Here is a 26,289-nt window from a genome sequence, read left to right as displayed (position 1 = left end):
CGGGCACGGCCGCGGGCAGTCGGGCTGGGGCGCCGGCCAGCCAGACGGACCCAACCACCCCCAGGAACTTCAACAGTTTCTCATGAGTGCTGAGCGCTTTTCAAACATCACCTCGGTTTAGACTTGTCAGCATGCGCGCAGAAATCTAACTTTAGCCTTTCCACTAAGAAGATTTATTCATTCAAATCTTTGCCCAGTCCTATTCCCTGCCTTCTCAAAATCCCTTCCCAAAACAGAACACCCCCGCTTTGTCATTCTAATGCAAAAATAAGTAACTCAGCAACTTTCTGCAGAAAACCAGTTCCTAGATCTATTTGAAAATAATCACACCATGGAAGTGACTACAGAACAATTCTAAGCATGCTCCTCTTTCCCCGGGGACTCGTGCAACAGCTCTTTTTATCACTGCCCCTGGGAAGCTGCTGAAACTGATAACCCAGAAAACTACACAAACAAAAGGCTGAAGCAATACAGTTCCTTCAGCACCGTGCTGGAGTCCAGCGAATGGTGGAGATGTTGCCACCTTTGGCTGAGATACGAGGCTCAGAGGGAGAAAGACACTTCAGCAACTTGCCCCCACAGCAGGCAGGGCAGTACTGGCTGCAGCAAAGTTTACAGTGTCTACACAGCAAGTTTCCCCACTTTTTCTAGCCCAAATCGTATGCTGAAATAGAGCAGTGAGGATAGGTTCTATCGATGCTGTTTTTGAGGGCAAATGCTTTCCCTCCCTGTCCCCCCTCCCCTCGAAAAAATAACATTTTTGTGATAAAAATTAATGTTTTCACCACTCTCGCAGTAGCAGGAAGCAGGTTTTGCCCTTTGTTTTCTCCCTTTTTGAGGAGGGAGGGAAAAGGAAGCATGGACTTTTTTTTTCCACCACTTCCAAAGATAGGGAAGACTGTTCTAGAAGACAAAGGGTGAGTGTGAACCTCCTTAGGCCCATCTACAACCCACGGTCTGAGAGTCAGCTTTATCTCTTCTTGGTACTTAGATCTGGGCTAAGTCTCATCTGACAAGGATTGTATCTTCCTCCCATTTGTAGCCTACAGTCAGATCTTTTCTGCACAATTTAATTTGTCAGCTCTATCAGGCTTTTATCACTTCCTCTCCCCATACTTAAAGGAAAAAGGGGAAGATTAAAAAGCCACACACATTCTCAGAGTTTATTTGTGGACTGCTTTTTAAGGCCAAGAAGAGAATCACATTTACACCGTGGGAAGAGACTTTTGCTGCAGGGTTTTCCTTGGGAACTCTGAATGATTTCTGTTTCCCAGGACTTTCGATTACAGGATGCAATTTATGTGAATACTTTCTGAAATGTGGTTTAGGAAAAGCAGTTAAGCAGATGATCATAGCCTATGGAAAATGATTCCAGACATTTGTAACTAGTCCTGTGCTGTCTGAACCAAATATCTATGCTCCGATGTACCCCTCTGTATATGGTCTTCCAGAAGGGCTCTACATCTACCCAAGGCTCCTGAAAATAACCACTAAAAATTACAGATGTAACTGGGGACTGAACCTTTCTTGGTCTAAAGACTCCCAAGTTGCATCCTTGCTTTTGAAAGAGGAAGAAGATTCACACCATCTGCGTTAAACACAAATCAGATACTTCTGTGAAAGGACAAACACAAGGATCCCATTCTTCCTGCACAGTCAAGGAAGATGGTTACCAGTGAGAGGCTCAATTCATAGCTCCTAACAGGAAGGACAGACAGAGGGAGGTAGTATTTCTCAAACAGCGTGGCTATATTCACGGCTTATCCCATTCCCTTTCTTTCTCTCTCATCTTTATAAGAGCTGGGCTGGAGTCTCTGCAGTTGCTCTCATGGACTGAAAAGCATCAGAACAGCAGCAGATCTGCAAAGCTAAATTTCAGTCCTTTGAATAACATGGCACAGTGAAAAAACACCACAAACATTCAGCCACCCTTCTATTGCCCAGTAACAGGACCTATTTAAATGAACCACATCTCAGGTTCTCTCTGATGTGGAGCTCAGTCTCTTTTCCCAAAGAACGAGAGATAGGACAAGAAGAAAAGGCCTCAGATCGCACCAGCAGAAGTTTAGATTGGATATTAGGAAAAATGTCTTCCCTGAAAGGGTTATGACACCCCAGCCCTGGAGGAATTTAAAATCCATGTAGATATGGTGCCAAGGGGCAAGATATAGTGGTGACCTGGCAGTGCTGGGTTAACAATTGGACCTGATGACCTTGAAGATCTCTTCTTACCAGAATAATTCTATAGTACCATGTGCTTCTCGGACCAAAACTGGAGATAACCACCCAAATCCATACTAAACTCCTCTTTCATCTGAAAGTCTACAGCTTGCCCAGCCTCTATTCTCTGCACGTCTGCAAAGGAAAAAGCAAGGCCTGACAGACTGTGTGCTTTGCCTGTCACCTTGCCTCATGCTGGTGACATACTGCACTGCCACTAGGCCATTAGTCACCAGGTTCTAAGAGATCCTGCGTGACCCTTCCCGAAAAACATACGCTCCCCATGGCTCTTGTAAACAACCCACTGAGATTGTTCCAAACCAGTTCCTCAGTTTCTCCAGTCCATCCTCCTGAGGATGACAGTGAAAATTCTGGGTTAGTGAAACAGCCTGTGGAAAGCCAGGCCTGGCCAACTTGAAATACAATCCTTTTAATGACAAGGCCTGTCCTTACACGTGCATGCAGAACTGCTGACAGTGGAGCCAGCTAGGTATGTAGCTGTCAGAAAGGAGATAGGGATTTTCAGAGCAATCTCAGCAAGGCTCCTAATTCATGCTGAAATCTGCCCTAAGGTATCCTCAAAAAACAAAACAAAAAAAAAATAGAAACCACAGGCTGCAATCTGCACTGTAAAAGAACTGCAGGGCCCATCAATTCTCAGTCAGTAATAAAAAAGTTGAATTCCAGCCATACAAAATTGTTTTAAAGTGCCATGAGAGTTAAACTCCTATTGGAAAGCCCTGGAGGAGGATAAATCTGCTGAAGAGATCATTGTTTGACTGAATGAATTCCCAGCCCTGTCATCCGAGTTATGGGATACCTCCTGGGCTATAACTGTTGCACTTGAAGTGCTCTGTTTGCTTATTTCTCTAAGCGACAGAGAAATACGCACTTCAAAAGGTTGGAAAAAAGCATGAAGGAAAGACACTTACTGGTGGTTTGCTCTCCAGTCAAAGGTTTGCTCTCCCTGCCCTGGCTCACGGCAAAGATCTTAAAGAGATAGGTTGTTCCTGGGAGCAAGTCAACCACTTCAGCAAAAGAGCTCCTGGTGATAGGCAGCCTCTGGCCGTGTTGGCCAGGGCGATTGACAGGGATCACTTCCACTCGATAGCCAGACACTTGGCTCTGCGGTGGGGTCCACATGATGGTGATCTTGATATCAGAAACCTCCACAAATTGCAGATCTCTGGGTGAAGGAACCTCATCTGGAAGCAGAGTGACAGAACAGTGTTAAAGGGAGTCCTTAGCAATTGGCGCGAGAAGCTGCAGGTTTATATGGGAGAAAAATTAAAAAGTTCATTTTGATAGAACAATGGCTAGCCCAAGAATATTAAGCAAATTAAAAATGCCATGGTAACCTTACTGTAAACATGTATACACACATTCCCAGACAATACTCAGACAACTCAAGATGTCACTACATGGTTTTAAATATTTAATGCTTTCAGCCATAGAAGGCATCTTGCTGTTTAAGAAAACTGAAACACCAGATGTAATATACTACAGAACTTCAAGTACATGCAGAACCAAAATCTTAAGGGGAAAAAAGAAAACTCCAGGGGTTAGAAACAGGAATCTCCTTTTAAAATTAAAAGACAGGGTTTTCAAAACCCATGGTGTGCTCTGAATGTCTATAATTAAATCAAAATCCATCTTCAATAATTAAACAAGTATAGGGGCTGATCTGGCCTTACTGCAAGTCAAAGGCAAAATCCAGTTCCCTCTGTGTTGGTCCACAGTACTGCACCCTTGAATTCCTGTCTTCAAATTAAGTTTCTTCAGATTAGGACTGATACTGCCTGAAGGTTAACCAATGTACATTTTTGGAAGACGCAGATGCCAAACCATAAAATCATTGAGCCGAGTTCATTCCTGGTAAATTCCCATTTGCAAACATGCTTGTAACTTGCAGGACCATCAAATTCCACTGCTACCACATCAGATCCCAGTTCCTTCACTATCCCTTTTTTTTGGTTTGGCTCTTCAGCCCAACTGTGTACTTAGAGAACCCTGAAAGCAGTAGTTTAAATTGTGGGTGCCTCAAATTTCGATCATATGGTATTATTTTGGCACATCAGTCAATGCTGAGCAATCTCCCACCCCCACCAACTACAATGAAAAATAATGGTGAGCCCTGGAAGGGTGAAGGAGAAGTCAGGTGAATGATTTGGGTTCATGTCATAGTGTCTGAGTACATAATCTTAAACATCTGCAGGCCAAGTACTGAGGCAAAAAGATGTACCAAGTTCTTAAGATGATCACTTAGTAGAATCCCCTTAAGACAATTCATGAAACTGATCTTTCTTTTCCATAGACACCATGCAAGGCCAACCTTTTGACCTGCCTGCAGTCTGATCCCTAGGAATTACAACCCTAATAATGCAGAGTAGTGGCTTGACCGCATCAGTTCATAAGCAAGTATGACTTAGAATCATAGAATGGTTTGGGTTGGAAGGGACCTTTAAAGGCCATCTAGTCCAACCCCCCTGCAGTAAGCAGGGACAGCTTCAACTAGAGCCGGTTGCTCAGAGACCCATCAAGCCTGGCCTTGAATGTCTCCAGGGATGGGGCCTCCACCACCTCTCTGGGCAGCCTGCTCCAGTGTTTCCCCACCGTCCTACTAGAGGACTTATTCCTAATGTCTAATCTAACTCTACCCTGCTCTAGTTTAAAACAGTTGCCCCTTGTCCTATCACTGCATGCCCTTAACCTTCCTATAGAACTTCAATATCAGTGTCCTGTACAATTAAAAACCCCAGCAATGACAAGCCCCAGAACTGATTCCATTTAAGGATTAATTTAGCTAGAGCAATGTGAGCCTGCATTGTCATTTGGCTCTATGTGCCTAGAGAAAACTCAGCGACAGATCCACCACATGCTGAGCGTTACCTGTGCGTGGGACACCCGTGGTTTCCTGCTGGATGAAGACAGGAGCACTCTCCTGATTTTCTTCCACTGCATAGATGCTGATGTTGTACTGAACGCCCGGCATCAAGTCACTCAGTGTTACAGAGGTTGCAGTGTCAGGGAGGTTGAGCTCTGTGCTGCTGCCTTCGACAGAGGGTGTGTAGATAATTCTGTAGCCTAAAGCAAGAGAAGTATACTGGGCTCAGCCACAACCAGTAAGCCAGCACATGGAACACTAGAACTAAGGAACACTAGAACTAAGAGCTCAACCGATCTCCTCACTGAGGTTTAATAAAAATAGTCCTGAACTTTAGCAGGACACGAGGCTTGCCTGTGCTCACATCCCATCTACAGACCACACACTCATAATGCCTTACAAAGCAGGGTCTGACCTGGATTAGAGTATTTCAGAGTTTTGACATGTGGATTTAGGTCTAATACAGTTCTTATGCTTGTTTTGGGATGATCTGCATGACAGATACAAGAAGACAGTCATGGGCTTTGTTTTCATTTAACATAAATCCAGAAGGAATTGTTTTGCATCCAGCCTCCCAAATTGTTTGGTTCAGAAATCAAGCAAATGCTCAACTGCCCACGTGCTTTCCAGCTGGCCTCTCAGACTGGGCAGAATTACACCCTCGCCCTCCATCCCAGAGCTAGACCACATTTGCTTTTCTACTTAGATCACAGATTCTACCCGCAGTGCAAAATCAGCGTGCTCCGACTAAGACAAACCTGTGATGGGAGCCTGGGGTCTGCTCCAGCTAATGACAATTGATGTGTCATCTACGCTTTCCACGGTGTGATCAGGAGGTGCATCGGGAGCTGGTTAAGGGAATAAACAGGGGAGGACAGCAAGCGTGAGGATGAGAAGGAAAAAAAATGACTGAGCAAACAATACAAACAGCTGTCAAAATGCAGCAACACCCACACATACCTGTAGTCTGTGAAGTAGACAGAATTAGATTCTGCTCTCCTTCCTCAGAGATCTGATAGACATTAACAATATACTTGCGACCAGGAAGCAAGTCAGGGATATTGACAGAAGTGGCTGTGCTTGGAAGATCTAAGGAAGGCAGGAAAGAAAAAATTGCCTTAGCAATTCTACCTTCTTGCTTTCATTCTAAATGAAATAACTGAGACTTTGGTTGTACTCTGTGCTGAATGTGAGTCTTCCAGCAATAAAACAGGAATTGTTCTGCACTGCATCTTTAGCCCACATCAGAAAAGTTGCATGGGGAGTTGGGACAGGTATCCACACTCAGCAAGCAGACCCCACCTTGGAAAGCAAGGCTTTATGGCAGGGCAACTTGAACAGCAGTCCACTGCCCACTGCTGACATTTAGGCACCTCTGCTAACCAAGCACTCGTTTCATACCCTGACTTTTGGATTTTCAATACAGAACTATATGGAAAAAATGTCACATTAATAGGTTATGTGGAAAGCCTGACTCATGAGTAGAGCCCATCATTATGAAGGCTGATGCACTTCTCTCCCCACCTCCCTTCCCCCAGATGTCCACCTACATGCCAGATGTAGGAAATTCCCCACAAAGCAGCTCCTTACTGGCCAGACTGAAGCCAAATATCTTAAGGGAAAGTGGAAATTGCCTTCCAATTTGCCTGTAAGCCTCCAGAGACAGATGAGCTCAGGAGCTGCTTCACAACACAGCTCAGCTGCCTGAGCAGCCAGTGTGCAGACAAGAAAGGTGGTGACAGTGCTGGCAGTGCCAGTGTAAGTCAATTCTGCTCAGAACTCCAAGTCTGTCAGTCCTGAGCAACAGTACAGGAGGAATTAAGTCAAAGGATTATCGTTCTTTTGCTCATGTTGTTCCTCTGTTGCACTTGTTTTAACAGCTATAACCTCAAATCCTTATGGATATTGTTATTGCCATTGTCAAAACAGGAAATTAGGAAAAAGAAGATGAAATTGTGTGACTCTACAGTAGACATTGAAAAAGTGGATTCAATTCCTAGGTCTGAGTCCAGTGCCTTTAACCAGCTTCCCAGCTTAGCTAAGTTGTCATATCATCAAAGATGAGTACGAACTGATCCAAACAAAACAACCAGCAGGGCAGACTGGAACAGACATCCACGAGGAGACAAGTAGCCAAGAGGAAAGATTTCTGTCTATTCTGACTGAAGGACAAAGGTTTAGCAAAGGAAATAAGCCAGGTGTGGCACGTTTGAAAAGGAGATTGGCTTCTCTTCTCATCTGCACTGCTGCTTACTTCAGACTGCTGTGGAAGCTGGTACATTCTCACAATTTCAAAAGGAAAATAAGACTGGACAAATCCATGGAGCTGAAAGAATGAGTAGGTCTAACCCACAGTTACTACAAATCCACCACCCCTAGCTCAGGGAATTTTCCTCTGCAGGATCCTAGGACAGTATTTTGAGGGAGCATTGCTACATACTTGCCTTGTTCTCATACTCGTCCCTGGACATGAACTTAACGGCTATTGATGGAGAAAGGACAATGAACTAAGTGAGCTTTTCATCTGAGCTGTTCCTGCCACTGCTAAATCAGACTGATAGACAGCGAGACCCACACTGTTGACACTGGCTGTACTGATTCTCACAGGAAACAGCACTATACTGTTAGCTATGTCTGGTCTAGTAGACTCAAATATTGTCTCACCAAGATACTGCGGCTCATCACCCTCCTCACTCAGCTCATACTCAACACGGAATCCAGAAACTGTGTCAGAAGCAGAAACCCAGGACACAACAAAGCTGTTGGCTGTGATTTCAGTGACTGACTCTGAAGTAGCAACGACGGGAGGGAGAAGAGTCGTCTCTCCTGAAACAGTGTTGCCTACAAGAGGGAAGAAAGGGAGGTTCCATTAAGCACCGTTAGTTTTGTGTTAACTGGGAGGCACCAAATAAAGACTCAGGTGAAGGAGATGGTTTTTTTTTTCTGGATGCCCTGCTGTCCAACTTACTCGTCACTGCTGTGGTGCTGGTTGTGGTAAAATCAAAGCGGGTGACCTCTTTGTGGCCATAGCGCTGAACACTGATGAGCTGCCCTTCATATATCACACCAGGCTTCAGGCCTGAGATGGTGTAGGAGTTCTGGTAGCCAGGGACGGTGGCCTCCTTCCACTGCCTTCCTGAGTTTTTCTGCAAGAACAAGGACCCTCAAAGTGAGAGACTCCCCAGCCTGCAAGCAGGGCTACCTAGGGACCTAACCTGCTACGTGGTTACCACGCACTGTGATACTCAATCGCAGGTATGACCTGAATGGCTATTGCACAGATAGAATCAAGTCAAGGGAGATGAGAAAAGTATGCCAGGAAGCATGATTAATGACATTTTGGGTGATTAACTTTTACTGGGATCAACTGAAAAACAACCTAGCTTTGAACTTTTTCCTTTAAAAGGAGATTTGTAATTTATAAAATAAGCTCATTCCTTTATCAAAAATGCAGGAAGACATGAAGGAATGGCTGGAAAATGCATGTTTGAAGGCTGTTCACAGTAACACTCCAAGCCATCATCTGAAAACAATATACAGAAAAGTCCTTCCCTTCTACCCTGTGTTTGAACTCTATGGGAAGCTCTAAAGTAATGCTCCATCCTCTGAGGTTTGTACTCCAGCACTTTAAAGTCTATTTCACTCAGGCCTTGATCCAAGATACACTTAAGTCAGTAAAAAGACTTGAGTGCCTTTAATGGCTTTGGATCAGGGCCTTTATTGTTCTCACTAAGAGGCAGTGCTGAGGTACTAATGTTCTTCATCATTAAGTGGTCTTCTGTGAAGCTGCACTCAGGGGAACCTAATACAACAACTCATCTATGTTGGTTAAACCAAATCATTCCTCAAATATGAACAAGCCAACAAGCAGTGGTTAACCAGCTCTGGGTTAGACTTCAGAGAAGATGGGAAATGACTAGGTTAATGAGTTAATCCTTTGCTAGCTGTTTATATCTTCACATCCTACCTATTTTTACCTCCTCATTAATTGTGTAAAATCTATCCCAGTTGTCTGTGGATACGCACATGGTACTAAAACACCATTTCTTAGGATGAAGGAGCTTCCACAAGGATTTGCATTAAAGTAAGGAAGGATATAAATTTGTCTGCTGACTATGCTAGTGCTTTAGTTAATAAGATACTTAATGAACACAGTGACCAGTAAAGTTTGGACAGGAAAACACCAAGTGTTTATACAGCACTGGCTGTCTTGGATCGTTAGAGTAACTGTTGACCTCGACAGGACAAGGATACTGAATTAGCAACTGAAGTTTGCTGAAATTGTGTCAGCCACTTCTTTCAGACACCAGAAAAGGCCAGATAAAGTATTTTTGATGAATGAATGATGAGGCATGTGGCACTCACCGGTCTCCAGCGCAGGATGTACTTGGTGATGTGAGATCTTTCAGGAGCATTCCACTGGATGGGATGGGAGTTTGGCTGATTTGTACTCTCTGTGATGATCACCTGTACAGGCCCAGCTGACCCTGGGGGGGAAAAAAAAAAAAAATTGCCATTTTTAACACGCTGTGGATGCTTTTCTTTTCCCTTCATTGTGGAGTGATCAAAAAGCAAGAAAGTTGTGTGGCTCGTGCAACTTCTATACATGGGAGGTTATACTGTCTTTCTTTAAGGCTTCATTGCTACTTAGAAAACCAACGAAATTAGAGTATATTCTGTGGAGGAACTGACATGCACATGCTTGCTTCCTGGGAGTTACCAATGGAATAGAAAACCCGAAGTCTAGTACAGGAAAAAGTCCACAAAGCAAAGTTCTATTGTTCAAAGAGAGGGAGCTTCTCAGTGACAAACTGCTTTCATTAATGAGTATCTTCTGCAATGGGAGCAGGGAAACATATGAGAAATGTCTGTCAAATCCAGGTCTAATCCTGTGGCGTGTTGAGGGCAAACTCCTGATCTGGCATTGAATACACTCTGCAAAGAGACCCTAGTCTTTGACTATTTTACCAAATTTCCTAGTTCTTTCAAAACACTGAATTTTCATGACACTATGGAGCATTCCACAGGCATGTCTCCTGCACAAAAACCTCACCAGAAGGGTTGCTGGAAGTCTTGAAACAAATCAGGCCCATAAACTCATTAATATGTAAGTTCAGCAGTGCTTTAACACCTAAGACTACCAATTGCATTTATATAGATCAGGCTGAGGCACATTTTCTCCACAAAGCTCTCCAGCACAGAAGGAAAGGTTTTATGATCTCATGTCTCTCCTTCCAGTCCCTCCCAGCCCTGCTGGGGAGTTTTCACTGAACACTCAGCAGCACTGACCTCCTGTTAGTTCTCAGAAAATCCCAAAGAGCACCCTGGAATCTGCAGGGACGTGTCTTGTTTTAGCCATTAAATACTTCACTGCACCCCTACAACCAACAGCTCCAATTATAATTTATTTGGACAACCATGTAACACATATACCTGCCCCAAGTTCGACTTCCAGGCAAACAAACCTGTGCCCACAGGCAGAAAATTTCCAAGTTCATCTAACCCCAAACCTACATTCAGGAGCATTATATTTGGTTTATTTACACATTTTCAGTCTCTCTTATGTCTAAAGAAGCCCAAAGGCCTGGTCTCTAGTCTGGAGGCATGCATATTTCACATAGCTCAGGGCAATGTTTGTTTAAGTAGTCTGGCAGGAGTCAATGAAGCTCAGCAAGCCCCAGTAAGAAACTCAAGAAAAAAAAAAGTCCAAAAAAGGCCTGCCTCCTACTCTGCCCTCCTTTGCTGTCCCAAAGAAAGGTCAGTCCATAGCTCTGTCTGCCAACTCTCCTCTTGCTCATCTCTGGCTCACTAGCTGAACATGGGCCAGGTTCCATAGGGTCCTGTCACAGACCTTCTGTGCCATGGGCATGAAGCAAGGCAGAGAAGAGACACTCGCCTTATTTATGTGAAGCACGAGGCTGCATCAGACTTCAAAGGGGCTAGTCCCCTTCCGCAGCAGAGGCACCTATATTAAATTCCTCTCTCTGAATGAGCCTCACATTCTCCTTCTTATGCCACAGGGCACTTTGGGGTATGAATACACTACAGCTAGTGAGTGGACAGACTTTTCTTAACCTATCTTGATGTAAAAGCAGAGGTTCACCTCAGCACTGAAACTGCTACATCCAATCCTTACTCAGTTCCTCCACATTTACGCTCAGAGTTGGGGAACTGATGACATGAGCAGTCTTCTCTCAACAAGGAATCCAAAACATAGCCTAAATATTTCATCTTATTCAGATTAAGACAGCAGCAGCTGCAACCTTGAACAGGACAGTGAGGAGGCTCCTCTTCATCATGTTCTGTTTGGGGAACTGAAACAGAACAAACAGGCACTGCCTGACCCTGTAAAGATTTCCTGGAACTGAGCTAACAGAAGTTCAAACATTTCATTTCTTCAGGGCACTGATCAGGAAAGATGTTTCATTCCATAGTGGATTTTGCTTCTGGAGTGAGTGGAAAAGGAAAGACTACACACATAAGAGTTCTAACCAACAGAAACTGAAGGTTGCAGGTGTGATAGCTTTGAGTACCAAGAGGCAATGTAAACCCAAGTTGTCATGTGAACTGACCCACATTCTCTAAACTCACCCTGGGCTCAGGAATAGCTGTTAACAGCCTGGCCCCCTCTTTATAATCCTGAGACCCTTTGCATCTGCCAGGGGAGCAGGGAAATGGAAGAACAGGCAGAAACCCAGACAGGCAAGAGGTGGACACGTTGCTTTCTTCACGTCTTACCCAGCAGCTGGGTTAGTCATCTGCTGGGTTTCTTACCAGGATAGGTCTGCAGCGGCTGGCAGTGCCACTCCCCGATGCCACGGCCGTAGCAGTAGCACTGGTACCGGACACCATGGACGTACTTCTGCCAGGAATCTCCGATCTGGTAGAAGGTGCGCGTTTCGGAATCCTGGCACTGGTCTGGGGGCACAAGAGGGGCAGTTAACCGCTGCGGGTTCCTGAGGCTACAGGGACAGATCTATGCCAAACAGAAGTCACAGGAGACTTTCACACGAAGCAACACGAATATTTATTTGCAAATGTAGTTACATAAAGCAGTAACAGAAACTGAATCTCAAATCAAGGTTCTTGATCTATCACTGCCTGTGTTAAGATTGGTACAAGGGGGCTGATTGAGCTGTGACATTTAAGACACTGCTGAGTACAGTTTGTCTACCTGGCAAACTTCCCAGGCAAGTCAGTGGGGTGTTCCTTCAAGAAAGGATTTATTCTGAACTGTCTATTGTGGAGCCCAGTTCTGCTCCAGTCAACTAATTTCACCTTTCATCCAAAGCTAAACTGTGCTGTTCTCAAGGAAATAAATGGCAAAAGTCCTCCTGGCTTCAGCAGAATTCAGTTATAACTTGTAAGTCCAAAGTGACCCACTAATTTTCAGCAGCCTTTCCAGATTTACAATTGTATAAACCAAAGGAGGACAGATCAGATCCTGAAATCAGCTTAGCCAGTGTGAATCCTACACAGTACCAGCACTTCAGTACAACTTCTAGTCTGACCTATGCCTGTGTTTCGGGCTCAGTGGAAATTTTCAGTGAGACCTGGCATTATGCTTGCTTGTAAAAACAGGAACCTTGTTGAGAGAGCTATAACAAAACTAAACTGATTGCACCCTTACAGAAAGCTGAAATCACCCTCCTCCCCTTCTTTCAAAGGAGTCATTTTCAGGAGCTTTACAATGCAAGCTGCCCCAGTAAACCCGTACAGATATTACTGTAAATAAAGCAGAACTTAACCACTAGCACTTCCTAATAGATTTCCTTGGCAATAGTTTGCAGTTCTCTTGGATTTAGTAGTTGCAAACCAAACAGCTAGGTCTTATCTTCCAATCGAGGTTCACTAGGGAAAGGGAGCAGGCAGAAGAGATTAGATCTCCTCATTCCTGAAGAGAACCAGGATGGTTTTAGCTAACCTCTAGAGTGCTATTAACACGTGTTCTCATCCTGAGCCTTCTCTCTCTGCCAGAACAAAGGGCAGCCAAAAAAATCAATTTAGTCCAAGGAAAGTTAATATATGCTGGTACTCCTTTCTCAGTTCAGTGAAGAGGCAGAAAGATTTTAGGGCAGAGAAAGAAACTGAAACATGATCCTAGCAACACTGCCTCGATGTGTGTTGTTTCAGTCTGAGTGCCCTGCATGCTAGGCCAACAGTTCAGGTACCAGAATTTAGCCAAATCACCCCAGCCCAGGGCTAATGTGCCCTGTTACATTTTAAGACATACATTACCACAATCCATCATCAATGACTTCTTCTGTGGCACACATCTGATAACCCAAGCTTATGTCCTTAAAACTATGAATGCTCTTTCACTTATCCTCCAGCAAACCCAGTGTTATTTCTGCTTTTGCAGTTGTGCAATTCAGGGCAGAAAGTGGGCAAAGACCGGGCCCAAATTCAGCCCCCAGTTTCACCATACCATAACCAGTTTCTATGCAGCCATTGAGCATGCTGGGAGGGCAGAAGCAGCTGGTGACTTACCAACAGGATCACACTTCCACCTTCCCCGGCCCTGGCCGAAGCACGTGCAGTTCAGCATGTGCCCCTCATCGTGACGCTTGTGGAAGGTCTGGTTCACATCGTAGGTGATGCCGTCCACAATGCACTGGTCTGTTTGAGAAAGAGCAGAGGCAGTTTGTCAGCCAGAGCTTGAAGTGTTAAGATAAAATCCTCCTTAGCACATTGTTCCCTCCTCTTGATGAGTTTAGAGAGGCTGACCAGGACAAGCTCCACTCATGCACAAGGGAACCCTCCTGATACCTGCAATCATCACAGATTGGTGCTGCATACACACTACTGCTCCCAAGGCCATTCCTCAGCAGTGAGCAAGCAAGCAACACTTGCAGAAAAGAGGTCTTTAGGATGCAGCCCAAAGCATCAAGTTGCTCAAACTACAGAACTGCCTGTTTGTTCCTTCTCACAGATTCCACATGTGAAAGAAAATCTTAAACAGCACACCAAGTCTTTCCCTACCACCTCTGAGGAAGGTCTAGGATGGAAATACATCAGTGAGTACTGTCTGAAATCATTAGAAGCACACAAGGAGAAAAGGGCTACTCCAAATTCATAAAGATCCCATAAAGAGGTGCAAACATCCTCATGGTTTTATTTTGCTGGGTATCTCTGCTATACTTTGTAGTCATCTGAAGACAGGAGCAAATCTATTACACATCCAAGATGCTACTTGTGCCTACTGATCTACTATTCCCTCAAAACACAGCAAGCAGATCCCAAACCCACGCCTAAGTACGACAGCATCAGTCTGTTAGGTCAACCACCACGTGTCAGCCTGATCTGGCCCAGGATTCCTAACGCCAGATTAATGACAGCAAGAAGCAGAAAGCAAAACAGACACAAAAACCACCCCAGAAGCATATTGTTTTGTTCCCCCAAGAGAACCAACCAAGTTCAGTTCTGGAGTCAATCACAGATCATCTTTCCCTGGGGAAGTGACTCAGTTAATCCCAGGCTTTCATTCCCCATCATACTTTCCCACACCATGCGCACAGCATCAGGATAAACCGAGCAGCACTCAGCCCCTCCTCCAGGTGCTAAGGACCTTCCCTTGGCTGCAGAGTTTAAACAGCTCTACTTGGATAACCTTTGCCTTTTGAAAAATCGAAATAGCTCTGCCCCTCCTCATCAAAACCATATTAAATCCAGAATGAAACTGCAGAGAACTAGCTGTGTATGTGGAAAAAAGAGTTTCACAGACCAGAACTTTTAGCAGTGCATTTCTCACTGTTCTGAAGGAAATGCATAAAACCCCCACCCCTCCCAAAGCCCCCAAGTGAGCCTTTCCTTATAAATTATATCCCATTTCAGCAGTGGCCTTTCTTGGCTGCTTGACAGCAACCCCCCTGCCTTTTCCAGACATGAAGCCAATGCTGTGAGCTAGCTGTAGTATGATCAAATGTCTGTGCTTTTAAGTCTTCTTTTTTTGGTATTGCTTAAGCACTTCTCCACTTGGACCACTCATATAAATAAGTAAATAAGAGTAATCTCAGTGCTGTCCTGCCAATTTTTCATATAGATTAGCCAGCCAAGGGCTAATCCAGCACAAAGGAATTGGACATTTCACTGCAGAACAATAAAATAGAACAGCTCTGCGTTCAAACCTCAGATTAGTCCGGGGGTTTTGTCTGCTCTTGAGAGGGGGAAGTGCCTCTACTGAGCTCTCTGTAAAGTCACAGAGGTGCTGATTCCTAGACAAAAGGAGTTAGGGATAGCTCCTGATCAAGCTAATCAAGGTTTGTCTCTGCCTGCTAGGCTGCAAAAGCTGAAGCAGTGCTTTTGGTGCACAAAAAGAGACAGGAACTTCATGTAGCTCCTCTGATTCCCTATCTACTCTGAAGAAAAGCTTGGTCATATGCAGTTCTTGAGTCTGGGCTTGAACTCAAAGCAACAGGAAAACCCCCTAGTTTCTCCCACCCCTCAAACACTTAATGTAGTAACACCAACATGAAAATCAGTACCTCTGAGTTGTGAATAGGCAATGCAAGTCCATTCTCCACGGCCATTTCCTACACAAGTACATCTCATCATGTGGCCCATGTCATGCTGCTTATCCCACTGGTCCCCGACACGGTACATGACTCCTTCGTTGGTTGTGCAGATTTCTTCGTGGGCTGGTAAAAAGAAAGCAAAAGGATATTTTTGTGGCTAGAATTAATAAGATCTTGAGGGCTTAGAGCATTTGCAACCTCGCTTCATTAGTTACCAAAGACTTCATTTAAGGATTCAGTCATGTTCCCTCCCACACGGGCTCTCCTGACATCACAGCGACAAGTATGGATTGCAGGAATGGACCCCAAGATAGCTTTTGACATCACTGCCGTTTTCAGGGTAACACACAGACTGCATAAGTACAGGCTTATTCTTAACCACAGATGGGACAAGAGCAAGAGACAAGCCACAAGGGAGAAGCTTTGGTAGATGCAAGATAAAAACCTCACTTGCTACAAAGCACTACAGGCTAATGCTCTCCAATGGACCTACACCAGTTTGCACCAGCTGAGAAGCATGCCTACCACGGGCTTGTAGCAAAGAAGTACTGGAAATTGCCTTCTCCTGGCACTGCCTAAGTCTCTGCTGGAAGTAATTGGTGGGGGTAAAAAAAGAAAGCAAAACTTCAGAGACACCTTAACGAGTGTTGGGCTGGGATGCAAGTTCATGAGAAGTCATCGATAACTGACCAACAACAGACAGCTCTTTACTTTCCAGCTCAAAGAACCACTTATAGGTAGTCAATAATCCCTTGACAGCTCTCAGTCTTACCAGCCATAGGGCAGAAACCAAATTTCTGGTCAGCGTCATAGTTTTCCGTGGTTCCACACCACTTCATGTTGTCCCTCCGTCCCTCAGAAGTACAGTCGGTGTAGTTGCGGTTGTTGTACAGGAAGGGGAAGTGGCACAGAGCACCGTTGGAATTGCCACCGCGGGTCTGGACCAAAACTGCACACAAGGGAAAAGAAAATGGATGGAAATGAAGGATGCACTCTCCCTTAGCATGGAAACCAAACCACTACATTGGTTTGTCCCACACAAACCCTGTATATTACGTATGGGCCTCTTTTCTTGGCTTTAATTAATTCAGATTTGGAAACATAAGCCTTGCACAGGGTCAGTTCAGTTCAAACACTGCTTTGGAAAGAGCTGCGGAGCCAGCAATGGGAATTCCTGGGGAACAGGAAAAAATCAAAGCTTACTGTGATTGGGAATGAGCTTTGCAGACCCTTTGTGACAAAAGTCCAGGGAATCAAACTCACAGTTCTCACCATACCTGTATTATCTGACTGAGGCTGTCGCCCAGCTGTGCCCTTTAGCTTAAAGTGAAGCCTTAGCCCTCAGGCAAGGGTTACAATTCAGTTCTGTAGAACAGGACACATCAAAACTTCACTGCAGGTTGGAAGCTTTATGTTTTGCAAGCAGCAGAGGAAAGAGGGCTGCAATCTACCTGAACTACTCACCTATTGAGCAGCTCTGCTTTCCAAACAATGGAAAACAAGGAAGAACTTGCTGAGACTTTTCTGTATTGCTAGCTCTCATTCCCCAGTGTATTACAAGAAATCTCACTAAAACATGAATGTGTGTGTGGACTGGGACAGTGGGGTTTTTTGACGGGTTGTTTTTTTTAAAGAAAGAATATTGTACATACTGCAGAGAAAGGCTTGACTTTTATCAGAGAAAAAAAAAAAAAAGCTATGCAGAGTAAGAAGCAGTACTTTCATGTGGGAATACCAAGAGTTCTTTCCAAGGTCAGATCCAAGGGCACCTATAGGAAAGCTGGAGAAGTTTACAATGGCATGTAGCAGTAGAAAAAGAAGCAATAGTTGTAAACCAGAGCAGAGTAGATTCAGATTAGACATTAGAAAGAAGTTCTTCACTACGAGTGGTGAAACACTGGAGCAGGCTGCCCAGAGAGGTGGCAGATGCCCCATCCCTCGAGACATTCAAGGCCAGGCTTGATGTGGCTCTGAGCAACCTGCTCTAGTTGAAGATGTCCCTGCTTACTGCAGGGGGGTTGGACTAGATGACCTTGAAAGGTCCCATCTAACACAGAGTATTCTGTGGTCCCAGAGAAGCTGCCTAGATACTGTTCCACAGGTGCCTGACAGGCTTTCCAGGAATTGCAACTCCACAGGTAGATCTGTATTGTGAGGGTAATGCTGACCATCCACAGACCAGAAGGAATGCTGCTGCATTAGTCATGCGTCAGCTCTCGATCAGTGATCACAAATCACATTAAAATTACTGCTATATATGGCAACCTGACTAGCTGGTCAGGACAGAGGGAGTGACAGAGGACTGCACAAACTGTACTCCATGGATATCCTCCACTTTGCAGCCTAATATGGGCATTGTTCTGGCAATTCAACCAAGCAAAGGCAAAGTCTGAGCATCCTTTGGGCCAAAGCTCTGCCCTGACAAGGTACTCGTGTTATAAGGTCTGCACAGAGGAGAGAGAACAGGACTTAAAGGCTACACCTGTAACACCCTGAGCAACCTCCAATGATGCCAAGATGACACCAGTGCCCGGACTCCAGGCAGCCCTCCATTCACAGCACTGCCTTGCTGCTGAGCATGCCTAGATCATGCGTCCCTCCAGGCCACCAGAATTGTCCAGGAGGCCTATCCCTGTGTTCGCTGCTCCTTTCTCCACCTGCGCATGAGGGTCATGGGCACGTGCAGATCCTCTAGAGGAGCTTACCGTTCTGCTCAGTACAGAAGGAGTATCTCTTGTCCTGCTCAAAGTTGGAAGTGGTGCTGCACCAGAGGTGCCCGTCTGTGCGGCCTTCGGTGGTGCAGGAATAGAAAGTCCTCCCGTCGTAGGTGAAAGGCAGAACACAAGCTTCTCCATCAGAATTGCCGCCATATGTTTGGGTCACAGCTTTAAAACAAGCAAATCACAGCATCAGACTCTGGCTTAAAGCAGTCCCCAAATCCTAGGGCTCTTAAACAGCAACAGCCCCTCTGGGCCAAATCACTGGCTGCTGCAAACCCACACTGGCCACCATGGACCCAGGCCAACACACACCAACAGATGACTCAGCTCCACAGCTGGGTCATGCTTTTACATTCTTTTCCAAATATATTTTACTGCAGCTCGATTTGAATAAAGTCATTAATGCTGCTCCCCAAGGGCTCTGTTTTCTCTCAGCAGGATATATATATATGTAAAACTAACTGGGAAATGTTTCTGCCCTACAGCACCCAGCTTCAAATAACCAGAACAACTATTTCTTCACCCCTTGCACCTTTGTCCAGCAGTTTTTCCTCAGAAGACATTTTTGATAGACACACAAAAGGATTCTGCTTCGAAATGAAACCATAGGGCAGTCCCAAAGATCTCACTGGACCAAAGAGGCACTAAACACAAACTCATACCTATTTCCTGGCAGCTGACTCCGTTGCCCAGGCAGGTACAAAGCATTTGCTGGCTGCCCTGTGTCTTCAGCCACTGCATACCCACAGAATAGACCACTCCATTATCAGTTATGCACTGGCCATACGGCTGAGGCTGAGGCTGTTGAGGCTGGGGCTGGTACAGTGCAGTCTGCACGTTTGTGAAGCTAGGAGAGCCAGATCCTGCAGCAGAACAAGGGAAAGAAGTGAGACATGACACACAAAGCTGAAGAACAGAATGCTTCAGTTAAATGCTGGGCACCTTATGCACTCCATCAGATCAAAGGCACAACTCTCTTCGCTTCCCTAGACACATTTTAATTATCCCACTAAGCAAACTTCAAAATTGGAAGAACAATTCCCACTTCTGCTACTGACAGCCTCTGGTTTCCACCACCGTAGAGTGGCTTTAGAAAGGACTGAGTCAACTTCTTTTCACAGCAATTTAGAAAATTTTTTTGGAAAAAAAAAATTTAGTTGAAGGAAACCAGAATAGAAAAGTCAAGATCAGTGACAAGGCAATAAAAAATTATCAAGGAAGTAGGGAGATAAGGCAAAACCAATTCGTTTTGAATTTTTTTGTTGTAAAAGAAAAATCACAAATTTACTCTGGACTTTAATTTAAAGTTTGATTCAAAGATTTTGGTCCTTTTTCATTTGGAATAACAGAAAGGAAAATAATATTGGAACAACGGAGAGAAAAAGAGGCTTGCTGTCTACACTATGGACATTTTTGCCAATGATTCCCACAGGAATCTCCACAAATTCAGCACTGCTGAAACAGGGGAAATAATAATGGACACAAAATCCAGGCACCCTTGAAACTTTGCATTTTGAAGCTTAGACCTCCTGAGAGTTTGAAGTTAACCTGCTGGTAACAAACAGTTAAAGGTCATTTACCAAGAAAAATGTAGTGTAGGTACTGCAGGAAAACAGAAGTTTTACATTGTACTCACCAACAGGAAACTTAAGACGTTTAAAATGGCAAAAAAGAATTCAGAAGCTGAAGGCTTTAACAAACCTTGGGCAAAAAATGTGCTATCTATAAACCACGCAATATTTCACACCAAAATTACAAACTACCTAATGTACATATATTAAGTAGAATTGCATACATTCCTTAACATTTCTGGTTTTTAAAGCTCAACCATTACTAGGTGTATTTATCTTGTCAAAGAAACCAGATGGTCTCAGTAGAGTTTAAATTAATGACTTTCAAAGAAAGTTACCCTGAAGCAGAAACAAAGTTCAAACTTTAACTTAAGTGCCATGCCTGCCTCCACCACAAAGCTAGCAGATTGCTCTGGTGGATGCAGAAGCCCTCAGTGTGATTTACTGCTCTGTGACTGTGCAGACAATCACATCTGTGTGTGCAAGTCCCATTTGTGCATGGAAACGAGGTGGATAATAATCTTATCTACACATGCACAAACAAGCAGCATCCCCTGAACTCTGACCCTCTTTGTTGCTGATCTTTCCCTGATAAGAAGCTTAAATATCTGAGGATGGCACAATTCAAGTCCAAACCAACTCCTTGCCATTCCAAACGTGTCATTCCTTGTCCCTTACCCTATCTCATAGGCTACAATGCCCCACTTACCAGTGCTAGTTGTGTGCAGGGACGTGTGTCTTTCACATTTCCATTCACCTCTGCCGTTACCAGTACAGATACACTGAAGCAAGTTTCCACGGTTATCCTTCTTGCTCCAGGTATCTCCAATTCTGTAGGAAGTCTTGGTGTCATGGTCATTGCACCTGTCTGTATAAGGAACACGACTGTTAGCTATTTCTGCCTTGGATGGCCTCACCATAGGATTTACAGTACTGAAACACTACTATCAAACGAGCTGGTAGTTTAAAGCCTTTATTGAGATCCCATCTCATTTTGTGCAGCCCACTATTACAAGCTCTATATGCACTAATGCCTGCACTATATTACATAGGCTGAGAGCATCTGAAAATCCTGATGCTTTAGTCTAAGAGAGAATGCCCATTTCCAGAACTGTGATTTCAGCCTGTAGCCACTGTCAAAGTTAGCATCATAACATTCCCAGTATGAACATGGTAAGCTATGCTCAAAATCAACGTGAAAGAAAAGCACATTCTGGATTGAAAACACTCCTGCTAGTTACTCTTTAAGCTATTGTAAGCCCATGTTGTCTAGCATGCACTTTTAAAGCTAAGACTTGTTCTGATGTCCTTTTGTTCATTTGGGTTTTTTTTATAAAAGCAAGTCTTTTAACTGTGCCATTTCATATCATACACCAGGCAGAGTTCCAGTTTGGGACTCTACTTCAGCTGGAAGAAACTCAAACCTGTTTGCGAAGGATACATAAATTCCATTTCTTCCAAAAGAATTGTGCATGAAGCTCCAGTAAAGTTAATATCATCTGCTCATGTCATACCAGGAATATTAGATTTTCCAAATCTCCCTGTTGTCTTTAATAATCCACAGCCCCTGATTCATTGAGTAAATGCAAAGGGTTCAAAGAACAGCACAACAAACTACTTTTGTCTGAATGCCAGACCTACATGGATTAACTAGTAGTTCTTCCATTACAACATTTTACTTCCTCATTCAAGGGCAACTTGATACAGTGGCTCAAATATAATCATGGATCAATGAACATGACTTTAGGAAGAACTGTAGAAGGACATACACATCATGCCAGATTGTCACTGAAAGAGCACAAGGGATGACAATGTGGAAAACACATTACTAATGCACAGTAGTTAAAATGACTCGAAACAGTATTTTGCCAGAAGAGTGGTAAATTGGTCAAGTACTCATAACGTATTTTAGCAAAAGTGAAACAAAACCCTGTCTTATGAACACCCAAGAGTCTTAAGTTAGACAATGAAAAGCTGAAATGTTCCCCAGGAAATCAGCTGTGGTTCTGGAAAACACTGGCCATAAAAGATATGTAAGAGCAGCACATCCTTTAGCATAGTGCCACTTTCTGGGCTACGGCTATCATTTCTCTATAGAAGCAGATTAAAACCCCAAATAATCCAGCTACTGTCATTAGCACAGACCACCAGCTCTACAGCAGCTCCCCAGATCACAAATGGCAACCAGGACATCCAAGCACTCCCCTCAGAGGGGTTGTTTCCCACCCTCCCTTTTTAGGCACCAGCTATCCTAAAACTACTGCTGCTTGCAACAGGCCAGGAAAAGGACTCTCTTTTTCTTTTTGACACAGGGCAGATTTGAGAAACAAATAAGACAAATAAAGCGGAGCAGCCATCAGGCCAGTGCTTACTTCTGGAGGTGCAGGTGATGCGGCCGCTGCCCTCCCCCAGGCAGGTGCAGTCCACCATCATCCAGCCCTGGTAGGGCTTCTCCCAGGTCTCACCAACCACGTAGGATGTCCCGGCCGCGTTGTCGTAGCATCGCTCGGCTGTGAGAGTGAAAGAGGTAAAAGTCCACCAGGGCTGTCCCACCTGGGGATGCCTCAAGGAGGACGGGAAAGAAGAGGTCATACCCCTGACTGAGCTGGGGAGAAGGGAGCCGTAACCTACCCACAGGCTTGCAGGTCCACTCGCCCTTCCCGTTGCCCAGGCACACGCACTCCAGCATGTAGCCGCCAGTCTCGTGCGGCCGCCGCCAGGTATCGCCGATCTTGTAGGACTGGCCGCCCTCATGGCAGCGATCTGCAGAAGAGACGGGAGCTGAGGTGAGGGACCCCGCCAAGGAACAGCATCGTGGGGACGAGGTAAGGGCCACCAGCCAGGGGCAAAGGGGATCAAAGGGGGCAGAGGTAGCGGGTGGTGAGGAGAAGCAGTGGGGGAGGCCATGGCTGCTCCCTCCTTCTCTGGCCTGCAAAGTGGCACCTGCCATTTTCCACTGGCATCCACCATTTTCTGAACCTCCCAGGCCTCGTCCTGTCTCCTCAGCTAACTCCCTCCAAGTTTCAGACCACAGCTGAGCCCTGTCTGGTGAAAGGGGAATGCTGGGGCCTGAGGAGGTGCCGTTTCTCCCCTCAGACCCTCCTCACAGCCTGAGGGCTGGTGAGAGATTTGCCTCCATCTTGCTCTGAGGTGATACCACTTGGGCCTGTCTGTGGCTGTCCCTGTATAGCATGAGGGACATGGAGAATAAGGAGGTGCCTTGTGTGACACCTCAGTGAGACACAGGACCTCTTGGGTTTAGAAACCCTGCCCTGGGAAAGCAAATTCCCAGCCTGCCAGTGTCCCATGGCCCTTAGCCAGTCTGGACCAGTCTGTGAGCCCCAGGCTGAGGGAGGGAGACATGATAAAGGGCAGTTCACAAACACAGGGTCTTCTTCCAAGGAAAAGAGAAGCAAGTATCTGGTAATTTATAAGGAGCACTAAAATGTTTCATTGGCTCATCTGCAAAAGCAAGGAATCTGAGAGTTATGAAGATCGACTCAAAGCCAGCTGCAGTCAATGAGACTCTCCAGTGGGCCCTAAACCAAGCTGCTGCTGCTGAAATCAAACTTCTCTTATGCTTGCAATTTCCTTACTGACTCTTTTCTTACAAGTCTTATCATCTCTGCCCAGTAAAATTCAGGTAGGCTTCAACTCTACTTGCTAGATTCAACATTTTTTATTTCCACACTATAATGATGGCTTGTTTTCAAATCCTCTGTGGCAATGCTACTACGATCAGCATGTATGTCTTAAACAAGAAACTGGATACTTTTAAGAACACGACTTCTATAAAGGTGCCTCAGGGACTTTGAAATCTCAGCCTAGAAGTCCTGACACAGTGTTATCTGTGCTCCCAGAAAGTCTAAGTATGAACTAAAGGGAAATTGTGAACAATTAGGTGACTCAGTAAGGAAAGGATTTCCAGACAGACATGAAAGGGAGAGCTGAGGAGAAAAGACCTGGGGAAAGATAGAGAAACAAGAGGAAAGTATGGGTCAGGCCAGTGAAAAACAAGTTTCAGAAACACTTTGAGCTGATGTTTGTATATCAAATCCCAGCTCCCTTGAGGACAGGTGCTGGCATGATGTTTTTGGAGGACATGGGGACTGGCACCCAGGTGGTATTTTTTTATTATCATTATTATTTAGTAAACCCATTAATGCTGAAGGTGTTAATCGGACTCACTAGCTGCAGAGCAGACCCTCATGCTTTTTTCCAGTCCAAAAACTACATTCATAAATGCTCCTGTGAAGATGTAACATTCTTGTATGTAGTAACGTACTAACCTGTATAGCTGGACACTAACAGTAATTGTTGGCCTATGTTTTTTCTAGCACTTTACCTCGTAAATAAAAGAGAAATTTGGTTGTGCAAGTGTATGTACACGAGGCAAGGACTTTCAATTCCAAGATTTATAACAGACTTTGGATTAATCCCCCCAACTCTAGCTAATGGGCTCTGGGAATATTGTATAAATTGCCCTGGAAAAAATGACACTAAGGAACAATAGCTCTAGTAACAGGCTTTTAGTTACATACTGGCAATGGTGCAGCTGATTCTCCCACGTCCAGCTCCAATGCAAGTGCAGTCCCAGATCATGGAGTCCTTGGGGCGCTCATAAGTCTCCCCTACTCGGTAAGTGGATCCAGTGTATTTGTCAAAGCAAGTTTCTTCAGCTATGAGGGGAGAAAAATCAACTTCATGCAATAATGCCAGTAAGATGTAGTCAACAGAAATACACATTCAGCCCCTCCTCACAGAGATGCTCTTTTTATCTGAGGAGAAATGCATATCAGTTTCCTCTTTCTTCCTGGAATGGAAGAGCAGAGAGAAAGCTGAATGAAATTCACCCCCTCACGGCCCCCATGATGCTAAATAACCTTGGTTTCCCTCCCTCTGTGAGCCAAAAGCTGAGCATGGCACCTGGGCAGGCACAGCCCTGAAGGGATCAGTCCCAACTGTCGGAAGTACAACACAAAAGGTGGGAGGGAGGGAGCAAACATCCCCTAGAAGCTGTGTGCTTTGTCATGTTAATCCTCTTCATTCTGACTTAGCAAAAACCAGAGTATCTGCATCCCAAATTCTACAGCAGTCCCACCGAAGTCAGCAGCACTACTTGGGAATTGTTCACACTTGCACATGAGTTAAGTGATTACAGCATGGTCACGACGTCAGTGCAGCCACCAAACTTGAGATCTGCAACAGAACAACCCTCTTCACTACTGGGCAGATAGTTAACTGTGCCATAAGAGAAGGTTGCTGTTCAACTTTGGATCTGTTCAAACTTTGGAATCCCCGTAGGGGAAGGAAAGCTAGATTAAAACCCCTTTTATGGAGGAGTGAGCGTAAAAACATTCGTTAAAAAATACTCCAGCCTCGAGGCAGGCAGCACACAAGCCCTGCAAAACAACTTGCTGGGATGCTCCCATCTGTCTTACAGGGACACTATCAGCCAGGAACCAGTTTTTCTTCCCTTACATCTCCAAAGCAACATAAAGGAGTTATGGCAAACCAGTGACCTCAGACCAATAAATATAGATAGATCACATCTGATAATCTAAACTACATCATATCCCAGAAAGAGTCATCTTCCAGCAGACGTCGCATTGAAAGTTCTTTCTTTCACCCAAACTCTTTCCTGCAGAAGACTAAACAATCTCGTTTTACACTCAATTATAGAAAGCTCAGAGTAGGCTGGGGGACTGCATAAAGTTGTAAGTTGAAATTTTTTTAAACAAACTGACGACATCGCACAGCTATGAAAAGTTGGGGTGAAGCAAGCAAACAGCACAGAGCCAATGCTGCAAAGTGACTCCAGATTTGAACTTCCCTGTGTGAGTCCAGGAGTCAGTTCAGTTCATTATAAAGTAGAGGCTGGCTCCAAAATTAATGTTTAGATCCAATCCTCCAGAGAGATGAGTGATGTTTGGCTCAGAATTCTGGTGGCAGGCCCATCGCTAATGAAAAGCATTTCTTAAAATCCCAAGCCAGATCTTCAGTGTAATTGAGTGTAGATCCATTACTGACCCTAATGTACCAAACTCCAGCTGAACACCCAGTCTGGCAGTTACAACTCGGCACCAGGCTTATCTTACAGAGCACCAAAAGCCCCGCTGGGGACTCTATGCAGACAAAAAGCCCATCAACTTACGCTCCGGCTTGCTTTCGCAGTTAAACCCTCGGCTTCCACCGTAGCAGGTACAGACCAGCGTGTTTCCCAGGTAAATGCGCTCCCACTGCTGGTTTATCTGGTAGTATCTTCCATTGTCATAACAGGTCTCTGAGGGGCGAAGAGGAGGAGGGAGGAAGCAGAGGGGAAAGAAAAAGAAAAGTTTGGAGTTACCGACAGCAGAGGCGAGGAGAGAAGGCGCACGGCA

General features: G+C 44.8%; 1 protein-coding gene across 1 annotated transcript; it reads right to left on the bottom strand.

Moving 5' to 3' along the window:
• Positions 1-1,167: 1,167 nt before the first annotated feature.
• On the bottom strand, positions 1,168-26,192 carry LOC103769018 (fibronectin-like; the record flags this gene model as incomplete). The annotated part of the gene is made up of 19 exons (XM_008936191.1): positions 1,168-1,312; positions 3,153-3,425; positions 5,110-5,304; positions 5,863-5,952; positions 6,065-6,193; positions 7,769-7,945; positions 8,073-8,250; positions 9,470-9,591; positions 11,879-12,022; positions 13,595-13,723; positions 15,589-15,741; positions 16,391-16,567; positions 18,324-18,503; positions 19,001-19,201; positions 20,619-20,777; positions 22,282-22,419; positions 22,541-22,672; positions 24,451-24,588; positions 26,064-26,192. Coding segments are annotated over 19 exons (2,873 nt in total), but the record flags the coding sequence as incomplete, so codon positions are not given.
• Positions 26,193-26,289: the final 97 nt, after the last annotated feature.

This window comes from Merops nubicus, unplaced genomic scaffold (assembly GCF_000691845.1).
Source record: "Merops nubicus isolate BGI_N331 unplaced genomic scaffold, ASM69184v1 scaffold17802, whole genome shotgun sequence".
NCBI classification, from domain to species: domain Eukaryota; kingdom Metazoa; phylum Chordata; class Aves; order Coraciiformes; family Meropidae; genus Merops; species Merops nubicus.
The sequence above is the reverse complement of the archived record's forward strand: the minus strand, read 5'-3'. Positions and strand labels throughout refer to the sequence as shown.